This window comes from Fundulus heteroclitus, chromosome 7, assembly GCF_011125445.2.
Source record: "Fundulus heteroclitus isolate FHET01 chromosome 7, MU-UCD_Fhet_4.1, whole genome shotgun sequence".
Classification (NCBI taxonomy): domain Eukaryota; kingdom Metazoa; phylum Chordata; class Actinopteri; order Cyprinodontiformes; family Fundulidae; genus Fundulus; species Fundulus heteroclitus.
In genome coordinates, this window is record NC_046367.1 from 15,953,028 (window position 1) to 15,978,109 (window position 25,082).

At 41.2% G+C, this 25,082-nt stretch overlaps 1 protein-coding gene across 1 annotated transcript; it reads right to left on the reverse strand.

Annotated features, from left to right (window-relative positions):
* Nucleotides 1–598: 598 nt before the first annotated feature.
* On the reverse strand, nucleotides 599–24,689 carry cwc22 (CWC22 spliceosome associated protein homolog). The gene is made up of 20 exons (XM_012864400.3): nucleotides 24,599–24,689; nucleotides 22,504–22,560; nucleotides 22,166–22,416; nucleotides 19,815–20,134; nucleotides 19,245–19,490; nucleotides 18,892–19,020; nucleotides 18,543–18,711; nucleotides 16,436–16,489; nucleotides 16,186–16,321; nucleotides 14,588–14,794; nucleotides 14,437–14,499; nucleotides 14,258–14,353; nucleotides 12,648–12,729; nucleotides 12,154–12,214; nucleotides 6,205–6,282; nucleotides 4,576–4,728; nucleotides 4,341–4,468; nucleotides 3,929–4,030; nucleotides 3,615–3,793; nucleotides 599–1,939 (listed from the first exon to the last, which is right to left on the reverse strand). The coding sequence occupies exons 2-20, from the start codon at nucleotides 22,556–22,558 to the stop codon at nucleotides 1,488–1,490; spliced, it is 2,961 nt and encodes a 986-aa protein (XP_012719854.2). The 5' UTR covers nucleotides 22,559–22,560; nucleotides 24,599–24,689; the 3' UTR covers nucleotides 599–1,487.
* Between the last annotated feature and the right edge of the window lie 393 nt (nucleotides 24,690–25,082).

Genomic DNA, 25,082 nt, shown 5'->3' on the forward strand with positions numbered 1-25,082 from the left:
AAAATCTCACCCACTGTAATAAAAGCTGTCAATGAGGTGAACACAGTGAATACCTCACAGCCTGAGCAGTCAGCTACGCTGCTGTGAAACTAAACGAGCATATTGCACTATCAGAGCATCCCTGAACTTCTTTCTTTACATATCACCAATGCACATAACTGAGAATTTGCCCAGGCATGTTACTAATGCTTATGCATTTCTACTTAATGTATGCAGTGAACACTGTAACCAGACTGTTCCTTGATTGAGAGCAAGATGAAGTCTGGATAAAGTCCAATCTGAGACGGTTTGTATTTATTAACCATGTATCATGAGTCTGGTTTGAACGTGAATCATTATTGTTTCTAGACAAAACTATTGTCAAGAAAATGTAAAATGTAATTCTCCCTGAAAACGTACACGCTTTTCCTTGCTCTTTAAGATGCTGATTGTTCACTAGTTTTCTAACAAACCTCCGAGACTTCTAGCAGAGCAGCATTTATATGGAAATTAACCAGAATTGGACCTTTCTTTTTGCCAATTAGGGGACTTCTAAAGGGAAATGGTTGCACTGAACTTTATTTGGGAACATCAGAGTAAAAGGGGGCAAACAAGTGCACACTTTTCAGATTTTTATTTGCAAAAAACAAAAAAACATCGACATTCTTTTCTGTCCCCTTTACCATTTGTATTACCGTTTGCCTTTTACATAAAATCCCAATGATATACACCGAAGCAGCACAAATTCTGTACATTAAGACAAGCCGGGACAGGAGACGACCGGTATAGCTTCACCGAGGGCATAACCAAGCTCTAATCTTTGCTGTCGGCTCATCTGCAGCCCCTGGATGGCGCCGCTTCACACCACAGCGTGTAACAAACCAGCGGTTTATCGTCGCCTAAGTGCTCCCTTCCGTCTGTCAAAACTTTGTTCACCTTTTATCAATTGACTCGTTGTAATAAGGCCACTTCTTTTATTCTGCTGTGCTTGCTCAGATGGAGTCAGCCAACCCTGGGGCCACAGGTTGGAGCATGTATGGGGGACTGTCCTCACACAAAGCAATTCAGAGGGAAACAGCTATCAGTTAAAAACTGTAAGATAATTAGAAACAAAAAAAAGGTAAAAAATTATTAAAAGTGCTGCCAGCTAAAAACATTGATCTTAAAGCAGCACTTTAGTAAACATCATCGGTTACAGCGACGAGTACTGGCAGCGTGGGTGTCTGGCTGCGGTTCTAGCGGTAGATACCGGGTTCTCTACGGGTCGGAGTCAAAGAAACTGGAAACAAAAGGGATCGAAAACATCTCTAGAAACTTTAATGTTTTTGTTCTTTTTGTCTGATTTGAAAAAATAACAAGAATGAACAATAGAAAACACGCTGAAGAGGACAGAGAACGACAGGTCCCCGAGTTCATGATGGCAGACGGTCAGGACAACGTAAAGAGGGATGACAGGAGAGAAGGACGTCTGTCAGTCATCTGTCCATCACTGCTGCTGCTGTAGAGTCTCATCTCCTCCTCCTCTCCTCTCTCTCTCTGTTCCTGTCTCTGTTCTCCTTATTCCTCTCTCTGTCCCTCTCCCTCTTCTCCTCAAACTCTCGCTCCCTCCCTCGCTCCCTGTCCCTCTCTCTCCCTCTGTCCCTTTCGCTGTCGTCATCTCTTTGCCGGTCCTCTTTTCGTCTCCTGCCGTCCTCCTCCTGCCGCTCCTCTTCCTCCGACCTTTCTCCTCGCCTTCGTCCCCGGGCATCCTCGCGTGCGCGCTCCTCCACGTCTCGTCCACGGTCCCTCCTGTCCTTCCTCGCCTGCTTCTCCCCGTCGCTGTTGTCGTCTTTATCCTTCCTGCCCCCTTTTCGCCTCTTGTCCACCGTCTCCTTCTTCCTCTTCTTGTCCTTTTCTTTCTTCTTTTTCTCGTTGCTTTGTCCTTTTCTCTTCTTCTTCTTCTTGTGTTTGTTGTCAGAATCTGGAAGACAAAGAGGGGAGAATTATAAGAGAGCAATTAACGCATTTAATTTGGATTCTCTTTTGGTAAGAAGCTGAAAACAAAAAGCAAATCATGTAATTTTATTACTAATTCTATTAGATTTGTTGCGCTACACATGTATAAGAGGACAAAGCAGAAACTTTTGCTTTACTACGAATGAACAAAGCTCATGACTGCATACTGGAGCTAACCAGCAGGGTTTTATCCCTGCAGTCAAAGCGGCGGCGGAAGCTCTCAACTCGTCCCCGTTTCGTAGAATCAGCTCTAAAAAGTCTGTCTAACCCAAAGCACTTTAAGTGGTCAGTATGACTGGAAAAGTGCTATATAAGTTCAATCCATTTACCATTTAATGTGTTTCTGCAGCCACGCAGGAAGAGAACTAATGACTCGGAAAACAAGTTCCCGGCTCCTCCGTCTTTTACGGCAGAAATGAAGCAGGGGAACAAAATAGCCAAAAATCACGAAAAACAGCCTGAAAAATGCTAAATGCCAGAAAACGGGTTTAGAAAGTCATATCAATATAGAAAAATATGTTACATTAGTCAAATATCTGTTCAAAGAAGGCCAATTTGTAGTCCTTATAGCCAACTGTGAAAGATCACAGGGACCCATGACCAAAAGTTTCACATGCGCACTGAGCAGAGTACCGTTAGTCTGGTGTAGCTGCTTCATAAAACATAAAATACTACAGAAAACTATTTTTCTTTAACTCTGCTAGAGATTACATAGTGTAGTTCTCTAGTTTTCTTTTATTTAGAGAGCCTTGAAAAAGCATCTATGCCCCCAGAAAACAATGCACCTTTCGTTGCGTCCCAACAACACCTTTGATTTTATTAGGATTTTATTCACACAAAGTAGCATCTAAATATGCAGTGGAAGGAAAACTAAACTTAATACCAATAGAAATCTGTAAAGTGGGACCTGTCAGACATAGGACTGCTCAGGTTTCAGCTCCATCATGTCACGGTCATGTTTGGTTGTGCAGACGATGTGTTCAGGTTAACATGTAATTGTAAACGTTTTTGCATTTTCCAATGATAGATTTAGCAAAGCTCCATTAAAATAAAGCTTATGATAATATTTTCTAGCCTAATTCTACTTTTTCACACGTTTATCTGTCCTGTCTGCTGTGTTCCTTCATCTTCATTATGTTGTTCATTCACAACTGCTTACTAAATAAACCCCTGACGCCTTGATAGAACAGCTGGATATAAACTAAGATGCATTTAAAGATTAGATTAACTTGGTTTACTAATTTGGGGACTTCTGAAGGTAGATGGTTAAACTGGGATTTATTTAGGATAAGAAGGGGTTGCTAAATGCAAATGCACAACCTTCATTTTCTTTTTTTCCTTTTGTAAAAAAATAAAAATTGAGAGCCATGTCTCAATTATCTTCCACTACAGTTATGACTACATTTTTGTTGGTCTGCCACGTGAATTTAATGTAACAAAAATGCATAAACTTTGTGATTGTGACATGAAAAAAAAAACTTGGAAAGGTTTACAGGGTAGGAATTATTGTCCAGGCACCGCCGAGCCGTCCTTTTACTGCATGTGACCGCTGACCCGTTAGGCGCTGGCTTTGTGGGGAGATGCTGACAGCGTGCCGTGGCAGAAATAAAACTAGGAAAATACATTCTAGCTTGGTGTACCTGAGCTGCTGCTGGAGGAGTCTGAAGAGTCAGAATCTGATTCGCTGGAGGAATCAGAGGAGGAAGACTCCGAGGAGGAGGAGGACGACGACGAGGACGACGTGTCAGACGATTCGATTTCCTGGTTTTGAGTCATAATCATCTTTGGCGCGTTCTTCAGGTGTTCCCGCAACTCATCGCTGAGAAGAAAAGTTTGCACAGAATTGTACGTAATTAATTGGGAAAACGACGCTGAACGGACAACGAAGCGGCGCCGCATAAAGATAAAGCGAAGCATCCGGCCTGAGAACCGGAGATCGGCGTGTCCGACTTACGTCAAGCCTCCCAGTCCGATGGAGGTGAAGAAGTTGATGGCAAAGCGAGTGTTTCTGGGATTATCACGAGGGAAAAGACCCTCAAAGAAGGCTTGCAGGGTTCTGCGAAACAAACAGATTCACAATTACTACGATGGGAACGCTACATGTGAAACTATTATTATTTCCATAACATTTTATTAACCCTTTATTAACGTGGCGCAGTAAAATACGAAGGTGGCCTTTTTCATTTTATTTTTAACTGGTCTCTACATCTACATCTGTCCTTGCAAAACAACCCATTTGTAAAAATAATTACTTTGTTGCTTCGTAGCTTAATCCGTTTATCTAAATTAGGCAGAAAGCGCACGCTATCAAAACGCTGAAGCGTGTGTGTGTGTGTGTGTGTGTGTGTGTGTGTGTGTGTTCGTACGGGTCTTTGAGCCGCTGGTTGAGATTTGGGAGGCCCATGTAGGCGCAGAGCTCCTGGAAAAGGATTTTCACAAAAATCCTGCTGGACGATGTCGTGGTCTCCTCGCTCATCCGGATGCACTCCAACACCTGATCAACAGATATTTAAAACCAAACAAAAAAAAAGTGCAATTACTGTTTTACTTCAGACCGAGATGGACTCGACCGTTCTGAGTGTTTGAGCTGTGTGTCCTTACGCTCCACGGCACCGAGTCTGTGTAGAGCAGATGAGCGAACAGTCGGGCCACGTTCCTCAGTTTGTTGGTCTCCAGTCGGTGGATGGTATCGTACTGCTCAGAAAATATGGCCTCAAAGCTTTCCATGTACTCCTTTTTCAGCAAACAGAACCTCTGAAGGAATAAAGAAGACACACAGCTTAACAAATGCCACTCGTGTTTCAGCTTTAAGTGTTGGACCAGTTGCTGGTTAAATAGCTCTCTATGTTGCAGTCAAGTGGTGAACCACTTGACTGCAACAGTTATAGATCAGAGACATTTGCTTATGTAAAACATGTACCAGCTTTTCTTGGGGCATTGAATCTGGGTATCGAATCAAATAAAAAAAAAAAAAAATAATTAAAAAAAATCAATAAAAAAATCAATTGATTCTTTTCAATCTGATTCAATCTAAAATGTTTTTAGCTGTCACCTGAATTTCATGACTGTAGTTTTGCAACATATTGATAATAGTATAATGTTAACAATCAACAAAAAATTAATAAAGTAATGGTAGCTGATGGCGGCTGTAAGGACCAAACCCTCTCCCTCAATGTTGAGACTGTTGCTTTCACAAACAACCTATGGGGCAGAAAACCCAAACAGATCCAGAGTAGAAAACAGAGACACCAGAGATATCTACAGCTGCCCTTTGGACACTAACCTGGTGCATTATTAAAATTATTACATAAAAAATTCACCTACCGGAAGAGGAGCACGAGCCGGAAATGCTTTCTCACACATTCAGAGTGGAAAATGCATTTTTTTTTTTTTTAAATCGATCTTTGGTTATATGAATCAATCTTTAGGAATTAAAATGAGAATCGATTTTTTTTTTTTTTTTTTTTAAACACAGCCCTAAGCATTATTACCCCTCTGCTTCGGTTTGCTGGTAAATGCATTAGAAATGCAGACAAGGGCCCTGGTACATAATTAGTCCTGTAAACTAATCAGGTTCTTTCAAATGGCCTTTTAAAGAGTAAGAATTGAGCTAAGTGCCTGTGCCATCCCAAACAAAAACAAAGCTAAGTATTTCAATTTGTTTAATTTTTTTAGCACTATAATTCTGTCATATCAGTTTTAAAATAGACTTCAAAGTTCTTTTAGCTTTAATAGCTTTGAAATGCTATCAAACAAACATCTGTGGATGTTAGAAACTTCATCTGCCTGTCTCTGAAGTGATTTTAAAACCATGAATGCAAAATTAATGCTAAATTAGCATGCTAGCTATCAATGCCAATGTCAATAATATAGCTAGCATACAAGAAGAATATGCAGATCCTCCATATTCAGATGACCGTTAGCTTAAATTTTAACTTCTGCACTTCAATGTGCCTGTAGTCCATCTGTTTAAACCATTTTTTCCCTCCTCACACTGAGATTATTTCTGTTCTTTGTAATTGAAACAAATGTTGTGCATATTTGATTTCATTTTCACCACATTTACATGATAAATACTAATTCTACCAGTTTGGCATGTCATGGAAGCTTAATTTCTCAATAAAACATTATGCCATAATAGAAAAGGCTGGCTTCTGAATGAAGCCTCTATAAAATAAATACTATTATAAGATTTTATTAATATCAAAGTGTGATGGCTGTGTGTCTCACCCCAGCAAGCAGACCGAAGAACTTCTCATAGGTCCTCTGCTGAGCACAGCAGTCCAGGATCATATTACACAGCTCTTTCTGTTCACAAAGACACAAAGAAAGTCTTTAATACACAAATTTGCTTCTGTTAGACCTAAACAGGCAAAATACATCACAGTGTTTCAATATTGTAAAAGTCTAATCCATTCATTTACAGAATAAATTTAATAGAAACTGCTAAAGTCAGCTTTCCTTTAGGGAGACAATCAAGTGGGTTTCATCGGATTTTCAGAAGCACAAACGTTTGTGTTTATATCACAATGCATTTTTTTTTAGAAACACAAGCTGAATAAATTTAAGAGGGAAGAAAATGCTTTTCCAATACACCTGAAAATCAAATCAACCAACAACTCTTGCTCAGCACCTTATCTGATAATTTACCTCCAGCTCAGAGATCTGACTTGGGTTTCAGTAATAATTTTCTCTCCATCTAAAGGTTCCTGGTTTCGCAAATTTTTATAGTTTGTATCAACAGCAGTGTGGAAAGAATCCAAAAGGTCGATCACTTTCTTATTCAAACCAGTCAAATTTTTTCGCCTGGTCAAATCACAACCACAAACTTAAACATATTTTTTAGATTTACTATGATAGACAACCACAAAATAGAGCCCAATTATGAAGTTTAATAAAGACATGATTCTTTACCTCACCCTCAATTCATATCATCTCAAGACTCTTTACAAAGTCAATTCCATAATTACTGAAGACAAACTTAAAGAAAGTGTAAAAACTTTTGCAAAGAACTGTAAGCAACAACTCAGCGCTTCGGGTGAGGGATTGCACAAACCTGGGTTCCTTAGACAATTGCTTTACAAATTACCATTGAGTGACCAAATGAATGTGGCTAAATTGTATTATAAGTGAAATGCATTGGAATGAAGTTCAACCCCATTGACTATTAAATTTACTTTATTGTGAAATAAACTGAAAGGAACCAAATTCTTATCTTTAACTTTAACTTTAAAAATTAATGTGAGACCTGGAGTTTATGTAGCAATGTCAACTTGACCAAGCTGTAATTTTCACAGGAGTATTAACCAGGCGGCTGGCAGTGATGTAATTCTATACTAAAAGCTCTCATCAGCAACATCTGTGCCACGCTTAGTTATACCTGCTTAGAGCAGGACTCCCACTTCTAAGCCGTTCTGCAAGGACAGCTGCAGATTTCAGTTCTGCGACTCTAAAGCACGAAGTTAAATATGTAATTAGAACTCGTTTGAGTCTCGCAGAGACTGACTCGGTCTGACTCGAGCGGCGCTTTAACGCGTGTCAGACGAGGAGTCATCAGCCGCCTATTTGTGCCGAGTGACTTAAAGGAGACCCTCTTCTCCTTCTTGACTTTGATGTGACAGCTTCAACAGCAGCACGCATTCTCTGCAGTAAACACTCCAGCCGGCACGCTGGTGTGAGGCTACGGCAGAGGGGGGAGCACGTCAGTGGACGAGCATCTCCAAAAAATGTGTGTGTGTCGCAGCTGCTGCGAGCGATTCGGTCTCGACGGCGAGCGACGAGGCCGCCGGCTCTGACCTCTCTCTAACGCGTTTACGTCTGAATGCTCGTGAGGAGAGGCGCCGCAGAGCACAGCAGGTGTTCGCTCTTGTTCAAAACCAAGTCGGCGTAAAACAAGGCTGGAATAGGAAAGCTGCATCTGAGGGGGCGGCTGTTGGGGAAGAAGGGAAAAAAAATGGTTGTTTCTTCATCTTTGCTTTTAGGAAACAGACAACCTAGGGTTCAGATTGTTGGGAACAAATACACTGTTTTGCCAAAAGTATTTGCTCACCTGCATTGACTGGAATATGAATTTAAATTATATGCCAATCTTAATCCATAGGGGGTTCAATATGACGTAAGTCCACCCTTTACAGCTATAACAGCTTCAACTCTTCTGGGAAGGCTGTCCACAAGGTTCTGGAGTCTTTATGGGGATTTATGACCATTCTTCCAGAGGCACATTTATGAGGTCAGACACTGATGTTGGACGGGACGGCCCGGCTCTCAGTCTCTGATCTAATTCATCACAAAGATGGATGAATCAGGTTGACGTCAGGACTCTGAAGAAGAGTCCATCTGCAAACTGTTCCCACAGAGTTGGGAGCATGGAGATGTCCAACATGGAAACCCATTCCATGAAGCTCTCTGTGTACCGTTCATTAGCTAATCTGAGGGCCCACATGAAGTTTGGAGGTGTGTAGTGATTGACCGTGTGCCCTACCAGCTCCATCAGTTTACGTGATCTACCACTTCGCGGCTGAGTTGCTTTCATTCCCAATCGTTTCCGTTTTGTTATAATACCGCTGATAGTTGACTGTGGGAGAGTTAGGAGAGAGGAAACACAGGTGGCATCCTCTCACAGTACTGCTGAGAATCCACTGAGAATGCTGAGAATTTGCACTAATATTTTATTTTTGCATTAATATTTTATTGACTGTCCATGTACAATTTTAAAACCAAATTTTGCTGCTTTTATTTATTTCTTCACTGCATGTGCCCTCTTATTTACTTTTATCTGAATGTTATGTTGTCTGTGTACTTAGTCTGGTAAATATGTCTTGTCTTCACCGTGGGATAGTGAGAAACGTAATTTCGATCTCTTTGTATGTCTGGAGCATATGAAGAAATTGACAATAAAGTTGATTGATTGATTGATTCATTCATTGATTGATTGAGCACCTGAGAGCGACCCATTCTTTCACGAATGTTTGTAGAAGCAGTCGTCTTGCGTAGGTGCTTGATTTTATACACCTGTGGCCATGGAAATGATTGGAACCCCTGATTTCCATTGTATGGATGGTTGAGCGAATACCTTCGGCAATATAGTGAATTTTAAGACAAAATGACATCACAAATTGGCATCAAAATGTATTTAATAATAACCTAAACAGAAGAAGTGGACCGTTTTATTCAGGGAAACGGGTTCTACAGTTGTTGTCTACTAATACACTCAAAGATTATAAGCATGTGGTTCTGCTTGATTAAAAACTGATTGCTGTGTATTTATTGCATGAAATAATGATGCAAAGTCAACAGAACATTGATTCTGAAATTCAGACTTTTGGTACAAATTCTTAGTCTAGCTGTCCCACGGGTAAAGGCCATCCCCGCCTTTTTAGAAGCCACTGAAGTCCTTCGGGTCCCTAAAAAGCTCTCACCAATCAAGGTCTGCCTGCAGGAGAGCCCACAGCACTGGTCTGGGTAACATTCCCGTAATAACCAGACAACTGCAGCTACAGGTGCAGTTAGGAAACAAACAAAAGTGGCTACCACAGCATAATCTCGTCAAGGGAAAAAAAGGACACAATTTGGTTCCTTTTCCAAACTCCAAACAAAGAGTGGTTACCATATCCTTTTCCCTTTAAGAACTAAACAAATTTTACCCAAGAGAGAAAAAAACGCAAGACTGATGAACAAACTGGGACACCCTGAACTTAAATTCAGTTCTTTATTCATTCATTTTATTGTGATTTATTTTGTTCATGGGGAAGAATTAAAATAAATAAATAAATAAATATAAATAAAAAAATAAAATTAAAAAAAAGGTCCTGTTTGCCACATGCTTTTTGCTGAACCCGATACATCAGTCACACAAATGAACATTTTGGCTCCTTTGAACTGCAATTAAGACAAAAAAAGAAAACTAGAATATTTCTCATTTTCTGGTTCTTTGTTTTTATCACTACCTCTGGGATCTGTTTCAAAACTGCTGAAGAACCATTTCAGGTAACTAAACCTCATTGAGCACAGAAGAACGAAGCCAGGAGTGTGCAAAGCAGTAATCATAATAAAGACGGTCTATCTGATGAGTGATTCTTTGTTGCAGCAACAGCGGCCATCTTGTCAGAAGATCAGACCGACCACATGGTGATGACCTTCATCTCTAATGTCATTCTCTGGCACCTAGCCTGATATACACACATTTTTACACTGAGTTAACCGTGGAGATTGCACGTTTTTCTTAAAATCTCCTGGCAGTTCATGGTCTATAGTTTCAAATTATGGAAAAAAAAAAAAAAAAAAAAAAAAAAAACGTGCATAGGTAAACATCTTCCAAGAGGACTACTTTTCAAGATGAAGGCTTTCTACATCAGACATGCAGCTGTTAGCCTCGGTCAGTTTGCAGTGGAAGCAATGGAGACCCTTTTTGATGGAAATTTAAAATGAAATTAGTCCGACACCGGTCACGTTAAAGATGAGACAACTGTTTTATCCATTTGTAACTTTTTTTTTTCTTTCCATTTGTAACTAAACCTGACAGTCTAGAAACGAGATGCCGTTGTTGTCTGAAGCCCACCGAGCCATCGGCACAAAAATCTTTCCTCACAATTACACAAACAGCCACACACAGCTGACCTGCAGCTGCCAACGTCTGAATCCCATAATTACCAAAACACCCTGAGGACCGACCACACACACAGTTGTTAAGCAGCGGACACAAAGGGTGGCAAGCTTAGGTTCCTGAAGAGTTCATGAAACCTTTTTTTAATTCATTTATTATCAGTTTCAACATCTGGTCACAAAGGAGCTCAGACTGATGGCTGTAAAAGCTACTCAGAGGCTGGTAGCATAGATTGGAATAAATGTATGTATCATTATTAATACTGTACACCTAATAATAAACTGCTGTGATAAATATGGAAACCACTTTGTCTGCTTTGTAAAATCAGGATGGCTGGTATTCCACTGCACCGAGTGGAGAAAGTGTTAAGATAATGCAAACTTGATCCTAATCGTCTTTTAAAATAAAGATGAATAAGAAAGGAAAATGTGATAAAAGAATATTCAACACAATATCGCCAATTACTGATTATGCCGTCGTACTGGAGGATTTAAAAGCCTGTAAAGCCATACAGCGACATGTCAAGCAGCCCTGTGGCATCATTCATCCTCTGGTCCTGATGTAAAGAGACAGACAGTCAGGTGATAAAGGGAAGCGTTGAGATAAGAGTGATGCTGTCATAATGTAGAAAGGATATTTAACAGGTCTCTGAGCAACATTTTTGACATGAGGGTAAAAGCTACGCTCAAACAAAGCTGTGTCCCTTTAAAGACGAATGCTCATTGGTTGAAGGCTAAAGTGACTTGATTTGTACACTTAAAGCCACAAAATTTGTACACAAAAGCCAAAATGTGGGTTTGCTACAATAAGTGCCTACAGATCAGCCAAAATATGTAACCAATCGAGTTTCAGGTCAACGTTGTTAAACATTAATTTTTCATTCATCTAATTTAAAAAAAAAAAAGTCAACTAGGTAGGGATGGGATGAAGGTCGATAACTCTGACATCATGGGTCAGTGTCCTGCATGTTTTAAATACATCCAGGCTCCACCACAGCTGGATCAGTGACTAAATTACCTCCCCAGCATGTCGTGATGTTCGACACGGGCCTGATAATGAGCGCAGGAGTTGCCCCCCCCCCCCCTTAGCTAGACCCTTTAGATAAATGTTTGGGTGTAACACAGAAATATGAGCACGAGCGCGTTGGCAGCGTTACGTCTGAGATACCCGAGACCTTCTGAAATGCTGACAGATCAAGTCTCAGTTCCTGTTTGTCACAAGCCACGTGGAAGATGGTGTCCCGCTCTGATGAGACCAATATCCAACTTTTTGGCCCGCGGCATAAAACCAACACTACACGTTTATCTGAAGACACCGACCCCGTGATGAAACATGGAGGTAGCAGCGCCGTGCTGTGGGACCGACTCTTCAGCAGGAGCAGGAAAAATGCTCAAAGGTCGGTGGATGGAGCTGAATACCACAAGTATTGACAGATGCCTGGACTATGAATAAATGCTGATGCTACTGTATGTTAACAAATTAACACTTAAGAAAGGCACAAAGTCAGACACAGACAGACACGGTGGAGTTTTGCTAGCGACGGTACGGAAGAAGTGAATCTGTGCTTGTGGACTTACAGTTTGGCTGTCAGGGAAGTCCATCTTGATCAGTTTGTGGGCGCATTCCTCAAAGTCCAAGCTGCGAAAATAGCAAACACATTAGCTATACCCCAAACGCATCAGTGATGAGACCCGTTTTTATCTTTAATGCAACACGGTAACTCTTCATCAGTTGAACCTCGGTAACTAGGCCGCACAGGCCAACGTGTTTTTAACCATCGCTACCAAACATCATCGCTTAGGGCTCAGCCAGTATTTCTGGAAGCAAAATCTCCATCTCCAGTTGTCTTAAATTAAAAGTGGCCCAACACAAAAATCAGCCTCACTCGCTCACAGCCTTAAATAACAGTCCAGCTCGATCAAATATAGCAGGAGCTGTGAGTAAGTGCCAACACCCGGAGACAAAACTGAGTCACCGACTGTGCCGATTTCTGAGGTACGGATAGCGTGTGTGTGTGTGTGAGTGTGTGTGTGTGTGTGCGCGTGTGTGAGAGAGAGAAAAGCAGGAGTACCTGGACTGAATAGCGAGGTAAATGGTTCTTCTGAAAGCAACGAGGTTGACTTCTGTCTTGTCAAAGATGGTGACCTTCTCATCTGAGAGAGACAGAGAGAAAAGGAGGATCTTAGCGCTTTTCAAAGAGGCCGTTTGGATTGATGGGAAATATTTCCTCCCCAATATTGATCAGAATATTAAAAAAAGGCTAATCAAAAATGACACAAATGTACACTCTTCAGTCGTAAATATCCTGATAAAACTATTTCCGATCGGCTCTTCACCGGTCGAGAACAAAAAGCTGCTTATGACAAAGACCAGAGGGAGTTTTAGTAACAAACCAGATCATCTATAACTTTGACATCCAGATTTAGCATCAACAACAATAGCAGCAGGCCTTCTGACCCCGAGATGCTAACTCACAGCAGCAGCTTAGAAAATTAAAAGCCGGATAATCTGCAAGTTAGCATTTCTGAATGCTGCCACCACAGCGACATAAAATAAATTACCTTTTGAAACATGTGATAGTGGTCACATTTCTAAGTTGTCTGCACAGTTAAGAATCAAGCAAAGACTAATTTTAACCCGCAAAACATCTGGTTGCAAGGATTTGTCTGTTTACATAGAAAAAAATAGTTTATCCCCCCCACCCCATCTGTTCTACAGATTTCCACCATGATGCGACTCTTAAGCAGCTCTCTGGATGCAGAGTAAGCCACCCAGCTCAGCAGATTTGGCATAATCCATCTCCACCACCTGAACCCAAACTCAAAGAGCCTTTTTTGCCTTAATTGAACTTTTCTCTTTCCACCACACCCCTACAAACCCCTACTACCCCATACTGCACAATTAAACACTTAAATTTTTTGCTTCTATCAGCTCGACGGTAATTCAATAACATATAGTGATCGATAGACGTGTGGTCCAATAGGAAAAAAGTGTTCAATAAAAAGTTCAATAGAAGAACATTTTTCCTTCCTTTTTGCATTCCAGCTTATGTTGTAGGTTAGTATTACAGTCACTACATCCGCCCAACCAATCACAAACACAGACTCAGAGTTGAGAGAGCATGCGTCCTTTTTTCTTTTCTTAAGACTTACAGTTTTGGTAAAAAGTTGGTTGAATAACGGGTTGAGTTTGAATCCATTTATTTAAAAATAGGTCATAAGGCAACAGCATAAAATGGCCAGGGCTGCAGTGAAAATGTTTTGAAATTTATGATAATCACGAATATCGATCAACATGATTTCTACTTTATCGACATGCTTTGTTTCCTACATTGTCCAGATTGTAAGCATGTCACTACTTGTGAGGAATTTATTTTTATAACAACAGACACAAAAAGTCTATTTTTTTGCCCTGATTGGTCACAAAAACACTGAGTCCTAGTTTTTATACACAAGGTAAGAAAGAATCGCCTCAAAAGATACTCTATATTTAAAATAATATGTAGTATAAGAGAGTATAAAAAAAGCAGAGTTTCCCATCTAAAATCTACAATTAATAACCCTAAAATATCACTAAGACCAGGTAAAGATTCATAAAACACTCATCTACACCGTTTGTCTCCATAGATCAGAAGTTCACCCTTTATTAAAAACATCAGTGGCTTCACATTATCCGTCTTACCTCCTCCCTCTTCCTCGTTCTCGTTTTCATCATCTTCGTCCTCGTCGCTGCCATCCCCCTCCTCTCCTGAATCGCTGCTTCCCTCGTCTAGGATGTCTGATGAAAGGCCACAGCTGATTGGTCAAGCTGGCAAAGAGGCAATAGTGAGCTGAGCTGCACCTCAAAATGAACTTTCTCACCTCTTTTAATGGTTTTGTATTTCTCCTCGTTCTCCAGGAAGTCTGGGTCCATCTTGAACACGTCTAAGTGAACAGACAAACGCATACACTGATTAGAGCAGTCGGTCCCACAATATCGCTCCATCTCTCTCTGTTTCGACCTGTGTCTTACTGAGGATATCCTCCTGGTTATACTCGTCCTCCAGCGGCAGCATGTGGGTGAACTGGTCCTCCTCATCCACCAGATCCAGGCCATCTGGGATGACGGGGTGGTCTTTGAAGCCATCCTTCCTGATGGCGAACATCACCTCGATCATGTACTGGATCCTTTTGTCAATAGTCGATTCGTGGAGGATATTCCTGAGACGCTCAAATATGGCTGCAAAAATAGAAAGAATATTTTTCATATATTCTGTGAACTTTAAGTATGGACTTTATTGTGGAAATATAAAAGCGCAAGTTTCCAGCTACACCTGCCCTTTTAGTGCTTCGCAATAAGTGCGAATATTTCAGCACCGTCAATAGACCAAAACAAGATGTGTGGTAAGCCGACGCCCTACCTCCACCACCCCTTTCCTCTTCCCTTCTTACCTGTCGCCTCATATGCGCATATTTGCCAGGGATGAATACACAGCAAAACAGCCTCACCTTTCAGAGGAACACGTCTAGGGAAGAAGTAAGTGACTAATAACTCTATAATGCTGTTAGCAAGAGAACGTTTCTATCTGATGGACGTGCTCGCCGCCATTTTGCTCCTACGCTGCGCTGCTCTGACAGTGGCATTTTATGGGCAGGGAGGGGCTAAGCCCTGAGTGGCAGCTGTTCACATGCACGTACACGCGCCGCCGGTTGGCTTTGGAAACAAAAGGCTGGAGAACGACACAGAGATGGTTTGTGAAGTTACACCATATTCCACCCAAAAAGTAACCTTTAGTTCTTCACAAAAGTGTGTTTAGTTCTATTTAAGATAATGAATTTCTACTTATTGTTCCTTTAAAATATAAAAAAAGGTACAAAGCTTAAAGAAAGAAAGAAAGAAAGAAAGAAAGAAAGAAAGAAAGAAAGAAAGAAAGAAAGAAAGAAAGAAAGAAAGAAAGAAAGAAAGAAAGAAAGAAAATGACAATGACTTTTGAAGGAAAGGACAGAAAAATACTCGGATGCAAGGAAAGAAGGACAGAAAGACAAGAGGAAGGTAATAGGGACGGACGGAAATAAGGAAGGAAAGAAGGAAGGAAATAAGGACAGAAAAAAAAGTAAGGAAGAACAGAAGGACGGACAGACATTTTAAAGAATGAGAGAGAGCCAAAAGTTTGGAAACAAATATTTTTCAAATACTCTTGGTACCATTTATCACACGTTTTGAGACCTGGGGAAAAGTGGAATATTAAATTCCAGACACCTCCTGGACACAGCTGCTTGGCCATGGAAACTCATGGGCCATGGCATAATAAGGACAAATGGATGGATGGAGGCATAAACTGATGGATGGCTAGATGGAAGCATGGATAGGTGAATGATGAATGAATGCATAAATAGGTGATAATGAAACAATGAAAGGATGTAACTTTTAGACAACAGAACAGCAAATAAAGTGAGGAAATGCTAAATATTTCCACATACACGTTTACCTTTTCCTGATCCAGACCTGGAAAACACCTCAATCTATTTGCACGCTTTCCCGCGCCGCGCTGGAACCCGTGTATATTAAAGCTTTTGCGTTAACCTCATTGAGCGCATAAGTTAATGCTGAAAGAAACCGATGCAGTCTACCGTTGATTCCACGCGGCGAGACCTCGGTCAGCTTGAGTCCGCACTCCTTGAGGAAAGCGATGGCGACCTCCACGCTGTCGTCGGTCGGACGCTCCAGCAGCAGAGTGAGCATCTCCAAACACAAAACCTCGTGGGCCTGAGGGGCGGAGAGAGAGAAGCGGGACGGAAACACACGGAGGTGAACAACCTCGGAGTCGGACGTCAACACTGAAACTGCGCGGCGGCACAGAGACGAGGAAGCAGGACCTACCACGTTCTGGTTGATGAGATGGGCCACAAACTTGGAGGCTGTCAGGCACTGTTGCTGCAAAAGAAGGTTTTAATGAACAACTTCATCAGTAAACACCACGACGCATTGCACACATTTAGTAATACCACGAGGATAAACACACTCCTCTGCCAACCTCTCTGCCTCAAAGTGAACAGATTGCACTAACTTCAACAGCAGCACATGAAAACACATTCTAGGCTACGTTCAAAAGCTGCCAATTACTGCTCTTATTCAGCTCCAGACTCGTCTCCGCTCAGTGCTTTGGACTCATATCCACTCAATCTGTTCACATTGGCAAAAGGCCACCTGGGAACAAAGGTGGATCTGTCACATTCAAACTGCCCATTCACTCAAATCTCTCTATTTTCAAACTTTTATCTAACTTAAGTCCAATGAAAGGATATTTAAGAGATAACAGGTGACTAAAGAAGAAACTGTTAATGACCTAGTTACATTTAGACTACATGTTGACAAAGATTCCTGATAAAAAACAAACTTTTATTTAGGCAGGAGGGGGTTTGAAAATCTGATCAGACTCCAAAAGGAGTAAATGATTGATGCCAAATCTATTCTATTTGTTGTATAATCATCATAAAAAGTTAAGTGCATATAACTTTAAGTTAGAATAAGATAGTCAGTCCTCAATAGGCACCAGGCCCTGGATGCTGTTTTTTTGTAACAAATGTTAACCTAACTATGTGTTGTTGTTCATTTAGTATGTATTCAGCTTCAAGCTGTGTTAAGAGCCCTTTGGGGCCACAGCTGAATACATAAAGGCCTCTAAATGAACTAGTACATTATTGTAAAGGGTCTTTTGTTTTATGTTCATGGACAGAGTGACATGTTTCATGTTTATGTGGTTATGACAGATTACAGCTACTGTAAACCCAAAATTCTGTTTCTTATTAAAACATAATATTACATTAAGACTAAACAGAAAAAGAATTTCATCATCAAAATTTTACGCTAAGGTCCACAATCATAGGTCAGACTGCTGACTTGACACTTGTCCAGCAGACAGTGAATGAACCTCCATAAGCAGGATAAACCACTAAAGGTCATTACTAAAGACGCTGGCTGTTCTACACTCATGCAGGCTAGTTTAAACCCCATCTGGGTATTGAAGGCGTTTATCACTTTTCCACTGGAGTTCAAAAATAGCTGCAGGAGCACAACTGAGCACCAGCACCGTTTAGTCCACTTCAATCGGATTCTCGTTCGTTTGCCTAGAAAGCTCGGCTCATCTGGGGAGGTGTGAATGCGCAATCAAACTATGATGTTGACCAAAAAAAAGCAAACTTGGGTCCCCCACAAAACCTAGGTCTTGGCTCATTTGGACTGAAATCTGAAGCGGTTTGATGGGAACGCCAAGCGGACTGTTGGCCGCTCCAAAAGCAGGAAGTGGACTACAGCGCAGGGCAATCTGGGTAGATACAATTGTAATTGAGCAATACTAATTAGAGATGCACCGATCTGATACCCGGATCGGATATCGGATGATTGACGCCGATTCAGTCCAGTCATTTCGTTTTTTTATTAATATCATACACAGCAATACAGTTATGGTGATCTAGTCACTAATATGTTACGGTGTAACATTTTAGTGACTAGATTAGTGACTAATATAATACGGTGGCAATGCAGAGCATGCACAGCAGCTATTGATGAGAAAAACACAGAGCGCCAACAAGTCCAACTGCAACATGCAGCATCTGCAATGCGTAAGTTGTGAGGGAGGTGATAAGGTTGATAAATTCAACACCACAAACTTAAATAAGCAGCTCCAAAAGCACCGTGCTAAAAAACAGGCAGAACTTTTTAACAATGTTTATTTCAAGCCTGATAACTTCACTCAGATGGGGAGGTACACGGTTTATTCATTCAACAGTAGTATCGGATCGGCCAATACGCTTAGCCCAGGTATCGGATTAGTTCAGAAGAAAAATGGATCGGCGCAACTCTAACACTAATAAAAAAATAAATAAAAAAAAATTCTTAAAAAGTCGACTGGACTATGTGGTGTGAAATCGATGTGAGTCACTGCACGGCCAGCGTTGTGACTGGCTGTTAGCTGCCTGATGGGTACCTTGAGGTTGCGGCGGTAGCTCCTCCTGAAGTTTAAGATGAGGCGTTTGAGGATCAGCTCTCCAATCTGCGGGAACTTTGAGTTGATGATGGCAACGACAGCAGCGTAGACATGAGTGAAGATGGGGGATGCTGCTTGAGCCTGAAGCACTGACCGAGCCAGAAGACCCCTAACAGGGAGACAGAGGAACCATCGCAGAGTTACAAATAACAATCCTCTTTCAATCTATTATTATTATTATAGGGTGTTCTTCATTGTTTCAATCTGAAATATTTGAAGAAGCCATTAAAATTAAACCAGAATGTGCATTAGCGTACTGCTACTTGGTGCGTCTGAAATTAATTTTCACCTTCCCCTGACGATGTTTTCCTGCAGCAGCTCCTGGATGATGTTCACAATGTTGGACACGTTGACTTTGTTGATCAGACCGTTGATAGACTTCTTCAGAGCCTCCCAGCTCATCCTCTGATAGGCCAGGCTGGGAAAAGGGGCGGGGCATCAGAGGTTAAACAATCCTAACCTCCTCTCTGGAGAAAAACTTCATAGCAACAACAAATACTGTGTGCACTCTATTAATGCCACTAACGGGATTTAATTTTTTACAGAAACATGATATGAAAATTAAACAGTTTTTAAGACCAAACTATGATTTGGAGGTGTGATTTTATTGCATCTACAAGGAGTGGTTAACCGCGATCTTACCTGCTCTTGTCAGAAATTTGCTGCTGCATCATGCGCAGCTTGGCAGGGGGGATGTAAGCGCCGCCCGTCCTCGTCAGGATGGGGTCCAGCTCCTCCTTCTTCTTCTTCACCGGCGGCTCTTCGGCTGCCGCTGGCTCCGGAGGGGAGGCGGAGCGCCCCCGCCTCCTGCGCTCCGAATCCTCATCTCTGTTGGGCCGCCGATCAAAACGCCTGTCCCTGTCATCGCGCCGATCGTCGTAGCGATCTCTGTACCCAGACGAAGGAAAAAAAAGGGTGTAAGTTGTGTAAACAGGATGAAACACAAAAGGAATCTAAACCTAATCACACTTCTTGCTACCTCTCAGTATGTCTATGGACTGTAAGAGAATCTGAAGGCGATTTCTAGACCTTTATGTAGCAGAGACAAATGGGTTTTATGTTTGTTGATATGACTTTTTTCAAAGTTGATTATCCACCAAAAGACTTTTTATCCTTACTTTAAGTCAGAGATTTGACTCTTTGGACCTGCCAAACAGAAATGATCTTGTTGAGAAATTGTTTAAGATTTGTACCCCTGTATCTGTAACTTACCGTCCATAGCGTCTTCTGTCGAAGCGCTCTCTGTTCCGGTCTCTGGATCTGGAACGGTCCCGTCCCTTTGACCTGGATCTATCCCGTCCCCTTGATCTAGACCTCGATCTTCCCCGTTCTCGGGATCTGGACCGCGATCTTTGTTGTTCCCTGGATCTGGATCTCGACCTTTCCCGTCCCCTGGATCTGGACCTTGACCTTGACCCATCTCTTTCTCTGGATTGGGATCGGTTCTTTTCTTTGGACTTGGACCCATCCTCTTCCTTGGACCCTTTACTCTCTCTGGACGAGGATCTGTCACTCTCCTTGCACCTGGATCTCTGGCGGGACAACAAAAGACAAATCGGTGTTTAAGTACCATTTCCTCTAATCTTCTGTGGTAAAACCAACAAGAGCAACTTAAAAGCAGGGTGAAATTGAACAACTCTGAGAACACAAGACAAGCGGAGAAACATGCTGCCTTTCTTCTATTGGGGGATCTTCATCTCAGATGGTGAATGAGGTAAAGGTGTGCAGGCAGTCAGGTGCAGAAATCACATTTGATTTTATTTCTCAGTCAGCAGGCTGCATTTTTTTTCTTGTCAGAACCCTGAGGTCATCCACACAAATCAGAACAGTTATTTTTCAACATCAGGTAAGACTGGTCGAGATATCGATGTATTGCAGTTCCACCCCAATAATAACAAACTGGCAATAACACCAACACCCCCCCCCAAAATGTGGCTTTTTTTTTTTTTGACCGAGCTGTGGTCGAACAGGTTCCTTTCTGGATGTACTCTTCTAACCTGACTCTCGCCAGCTGTATGTCACGCCGCCTAGCTCCACTCACATACATCTGGGACCTCTCCATAGGAATTGCCTTTTTTTGAAGACTGGGCCTTATCAAAAATCCTTGCATATGATTGGATAAGCCACTTGTCTGTCATCTTTATCGACGTATTATTTCAACCACTCACACCGAAGCTAACCCGTGACGCTGTGAGAGCGACGCAGGAAAAAACAAAACTTTTTTTTTTTTTAAATGTGTTTGCGGCTCTAGTGGCACGCGTTTTATTGACAGTGAGCTGACAGGAAGAGGGGGGGAGACAGGCGGCAAAGCGCCGCGGGTCGGAGTCGATCCCAGGCCGACCGCGTTGAGGACTAAAGGCCTCCTAACATGGTTTGCGCTAACCGCTAACCGCTCCGGAAAACAAAACTTGCCAAATCCGGTCGGGAGAAGGGCGAAAACATGGTTTCCACCAACAAAAGCCTTCAGAGCCGTTCTCTGATGTTCTTTTAATAAAACAATATTAGGTAGATTGGACAACACGGAAGAAATAGCAGCATCAATGTTAACGCTTGCTTCCTCGATGCGAGCCGCCATTGCTATCTGAATCAAAACAGTCTCACGTCACGGTCGCTTCTCCACTACGTCACATCCATGAAACTCCAGCCCTGCGTCCTGATTGGCCGGACAATAAAATTGGTTGGAGAAATCACTTTCTATGGGAGAGGTCCCAGATGGATGTGAGTGAAGCTAGGCGGCGCGACATACAGCTGGCGACAGTCAGGTTAGTACTCTTCATGTTAGTGGAGTTTTAATCTTATAGCAGCACCTGTTTTATCATACTGAATATTCAGTTTTGCTAATATTGATTTAAACTAAACGTTGATTGTTTTGAGAACCCGAGTGCCTGCAGTGATTGTACTGGTCTGTCATGGTTAGGGCTGGGTATCATCTAGGATGAGCCGATTCGATACGATTCTCGATACATAGCTCAGCTTGCTTTGATTCCAATATCAATATTTATTACTTTGAATTAATGCTCAGTGATTCAATCACCAAAATCAGCCAAATATTATGTTTATGTTCTATTTATTGATCACAGACATATTAACAGGAAAATAAAGTGCATTTGCTTCAATGCATTTAACGTGTCACAGAAACCAAAAATGTGCCCAAACATCTTATTTTAGGGACAAAGGAGCTTCTAAAATCCTGTCGGCCGTTCCACAAATTCGTCTCACTTGTTCTTCTTCGCTGTGAACTGTAATGGTTGCGCTGTAATAACGCCCCCTAGAGGTTGGGAGGTATATCGATATTGAAAGCCAGAATATCGATATTAAATCGTTTTTAAAAATATCGATATTAATCTTTATATCGATTTTTATGCACAGCCCTAGTCATGGTGATGCTAAAGCTGACCAGAAGAGCGACGCTTTCAGTTTACCAGTTGAACCAGGACGGGGCAACCAATCGGAGAGAGAGGTTTAGGGATTCCCAAATTAAGCTGTTTTTCTATTTTATTTCCTGTTTTCTGGCTTAAACTGTGGGAAGGTGACAGAGCTATATGCCAATAGTCTGTTCATACTTGTATGTGAGCCACGCTGCTCCTAATCTTCCTGAGAGCATGTTCATGTTCATCATCGTCGTCATCATCATCGTCGTCATCATCATCATCATCACCGCTTCTGCTGTCCGAGCTGCTCGAGGAGGAGTTCTTCGACTGGTTCCGACCTCTTGGACTGCCCTCCGGAGTGGATTGCTTTTTAGGAACTGTCTCCCTTGCGTTAGCTTCCTGGGGCCTTTGAGCTCCTGGACTAGACTCCTCCTCCAAACGGCCTACAAACAGAAAGACCAACATAGTTGTAAGATATAAAAACTACTAAAAATACAGCAAACTGGAGAAGTAGGGACAGAGCGTGTTACCATTTTTCTCTCTTTGCTTAGGACTGGCGCTTTCACTTCTGACCGGAGAATCCATCCCTTAAAAAAAATAAAATAAAAACAATTTGTTCGAATTATATAAACTCAAAGATTCAGTTGATGAGCACAGAAACCTTCTGATAACCACTAACTCCAGATTTGTATTTACAGCAAATATTTCATAAAAGTCACTTTAATGCTTGAGCCTGCATGGAGAAAAGCCTCACATAACTGCTTAGGTTGGGTTGTATAAATGTGGGGAAATAGTCAACTGCTGTATTATAACCTAAAATTACAATATCAATTGACTATAGTGTACATTTTCCTCACCCCCCAGGAGCTTCTACATCTCAACTACTGAAGCAACATCAGGTGTGAGAATTGCACTTGATATATAATAGCTTAGGGTTGGACGATATAGAAAAAAAGCATATGGATAAAATAGATATATTGATCGATATCGATAACTATCTACAAATTCAAAACATATTTTAAGTACAGGCCTGGACATTTTATGCCGTTGCGTAATGACGTATTTTTATATACAGAACACACAAACACTGAATTCAAACCCAACCCTTTATACAATCAACTTTTTACCAAAAACTGCAATATTTTTTTTAAAAAAAATTAAAAAGAACGTTTGCTCTCTGGACTCTTTGAAGAGGGGTGGAGTGTTCTGGGTCTGCGTTTGTGATTGGTTGGGAGGATGTAATGACTCCAGTATTAACCTACATGATAGGATGGAATGAAAAAAAGAAGGAAAACTGTTATTCTACTAAACTTTTTACTGACCTTTTTTTCTATCATTGATATACGTCTATCAATCGATAATATATACCGTTACTGAATTATCGTCCAGCCCACAGCATTAAAACAGTCCTTTGCAACAGCAGTACTGTACAGTACTTGTTTTACTTCAGACCGAGGACCTTCTATGAAGACTTTTAGCTGAAGTTTGGCATTTTGGCGCATTCTAAAAGCGATTGTGCAAATTTTACTCCAACAGTTAATATCTGTATTCCGTAGATAAAAGAATGTCCCATTTACTGATAGAAACTGAGATGGCTAAATCTACTTCTGATGGTTTTATACAACTTTTGGAGAGTAACTTTGGAGGCTAAAGGTTTAGGAAGATAGTTATTACTAAAGGAATCTTAGTTGGCGATATCTGAAGAATTTACTTTTATCAATGCCACACGAATCTTCTAAAACACAAAAAGATATTTTATCTAACTGATTTGTTCCTTTCTGTTCCCTTTAGAAAAGGTAAGAGCTCTTTGATTTTGCAGGATGTCTGGGTTGTTCCAAATATCTGTCTGCATGGGAGAATTAAACATCCATTTATTTTTTATTTATTTTTTATTACTGATGCTTTCAAAACTGCAATGCCTGTGCTGATTGTTTCCTTTTCGTTTCTAGCCCAACTCCTATATGAGAAATTAGTTTTGCCACGCATAGCAGCTTCTGTTGCCTCTCTGAAGACACCAGAAGGGATATTTGGTTGATCACTTATTTTTAGAACAATCGGTCCAGTCTCTCTCAAAGAATCTGATGAAATCTTCGTATTTAACCAATGATGTGTTAAACATCCAATGTTTTACAGGTGGCGGTGATGTTTTCCCATCACCACTGTAGTTACCAGCGCATGATCGCCGGTTTGAGGTCGTGTCACACTATCTCAATACGACTCAAGTCCAGACTTTGACTATAACACTCTATAACCTTAACTTTTGTAAGCCATTCAGCACTGAATTTACTGTGGTGCTCTACATTATTACAGCTGAAGAACAAGGCCAAAAAGGAAAACTGATATCCCAAAATAAGCCAAACTGCACAACACATGTGTTTACTAAGGTTCTTGTTGAAAAGCCACTTAAGCAAGAACAACACCAGCGATTAATAAATAATTTCAGCAGACGGGAACAGTTTAATCCACATGTGTATTTCTGCCAGCTAAAGTTAGCTAGCTTGTATGCTAACGCTACCTTCATTCTAAACCAAGCAGCGACTGAACCCCAACCCGCCTCTATCTCTCTGACCATAGTAATACATTAACACCCCAGTTGAACTTTGAAGTCCTCAAGTAAAGTCTTACCGTTACAGTCTTGAGATTTTTCCTTAAATCGTTTTTCTGCGGCCGAAAACGTTCCGCCGTAAACACCAACCGCTTCCGGGTTAAGAGTCGCTTCCGGATTTCACAATAAAGTTCTCCAAGCTGCCGTCCTGTTTATGGTTTTAACGAGTAAACTAAGTGCGGCATCACGAAGTGCTCTGCAGAGGATAATAAAATGAGGCAAATTGATAAACGAACAATGAGAAATAATGAGCCAAACTTCGGTAATTGTGAAAACGACAGAAAATGCATAGAAGTATGTAGTTAACAGAGGGGAGATGTTGATTACGATGACACCAAAGAATGCAATTCTGAGTATAGATTTTAAAATCTGATGCGTGTTCAAATAAGATTGTAAAGTATAAGAAGAGAACTAAAAATAAATGAATACATGAATGTAAACGACATCTTATTTAACATTGATTAAGCATGATCATGCCGTTTCAATAAAATGGCCTAAACTGAT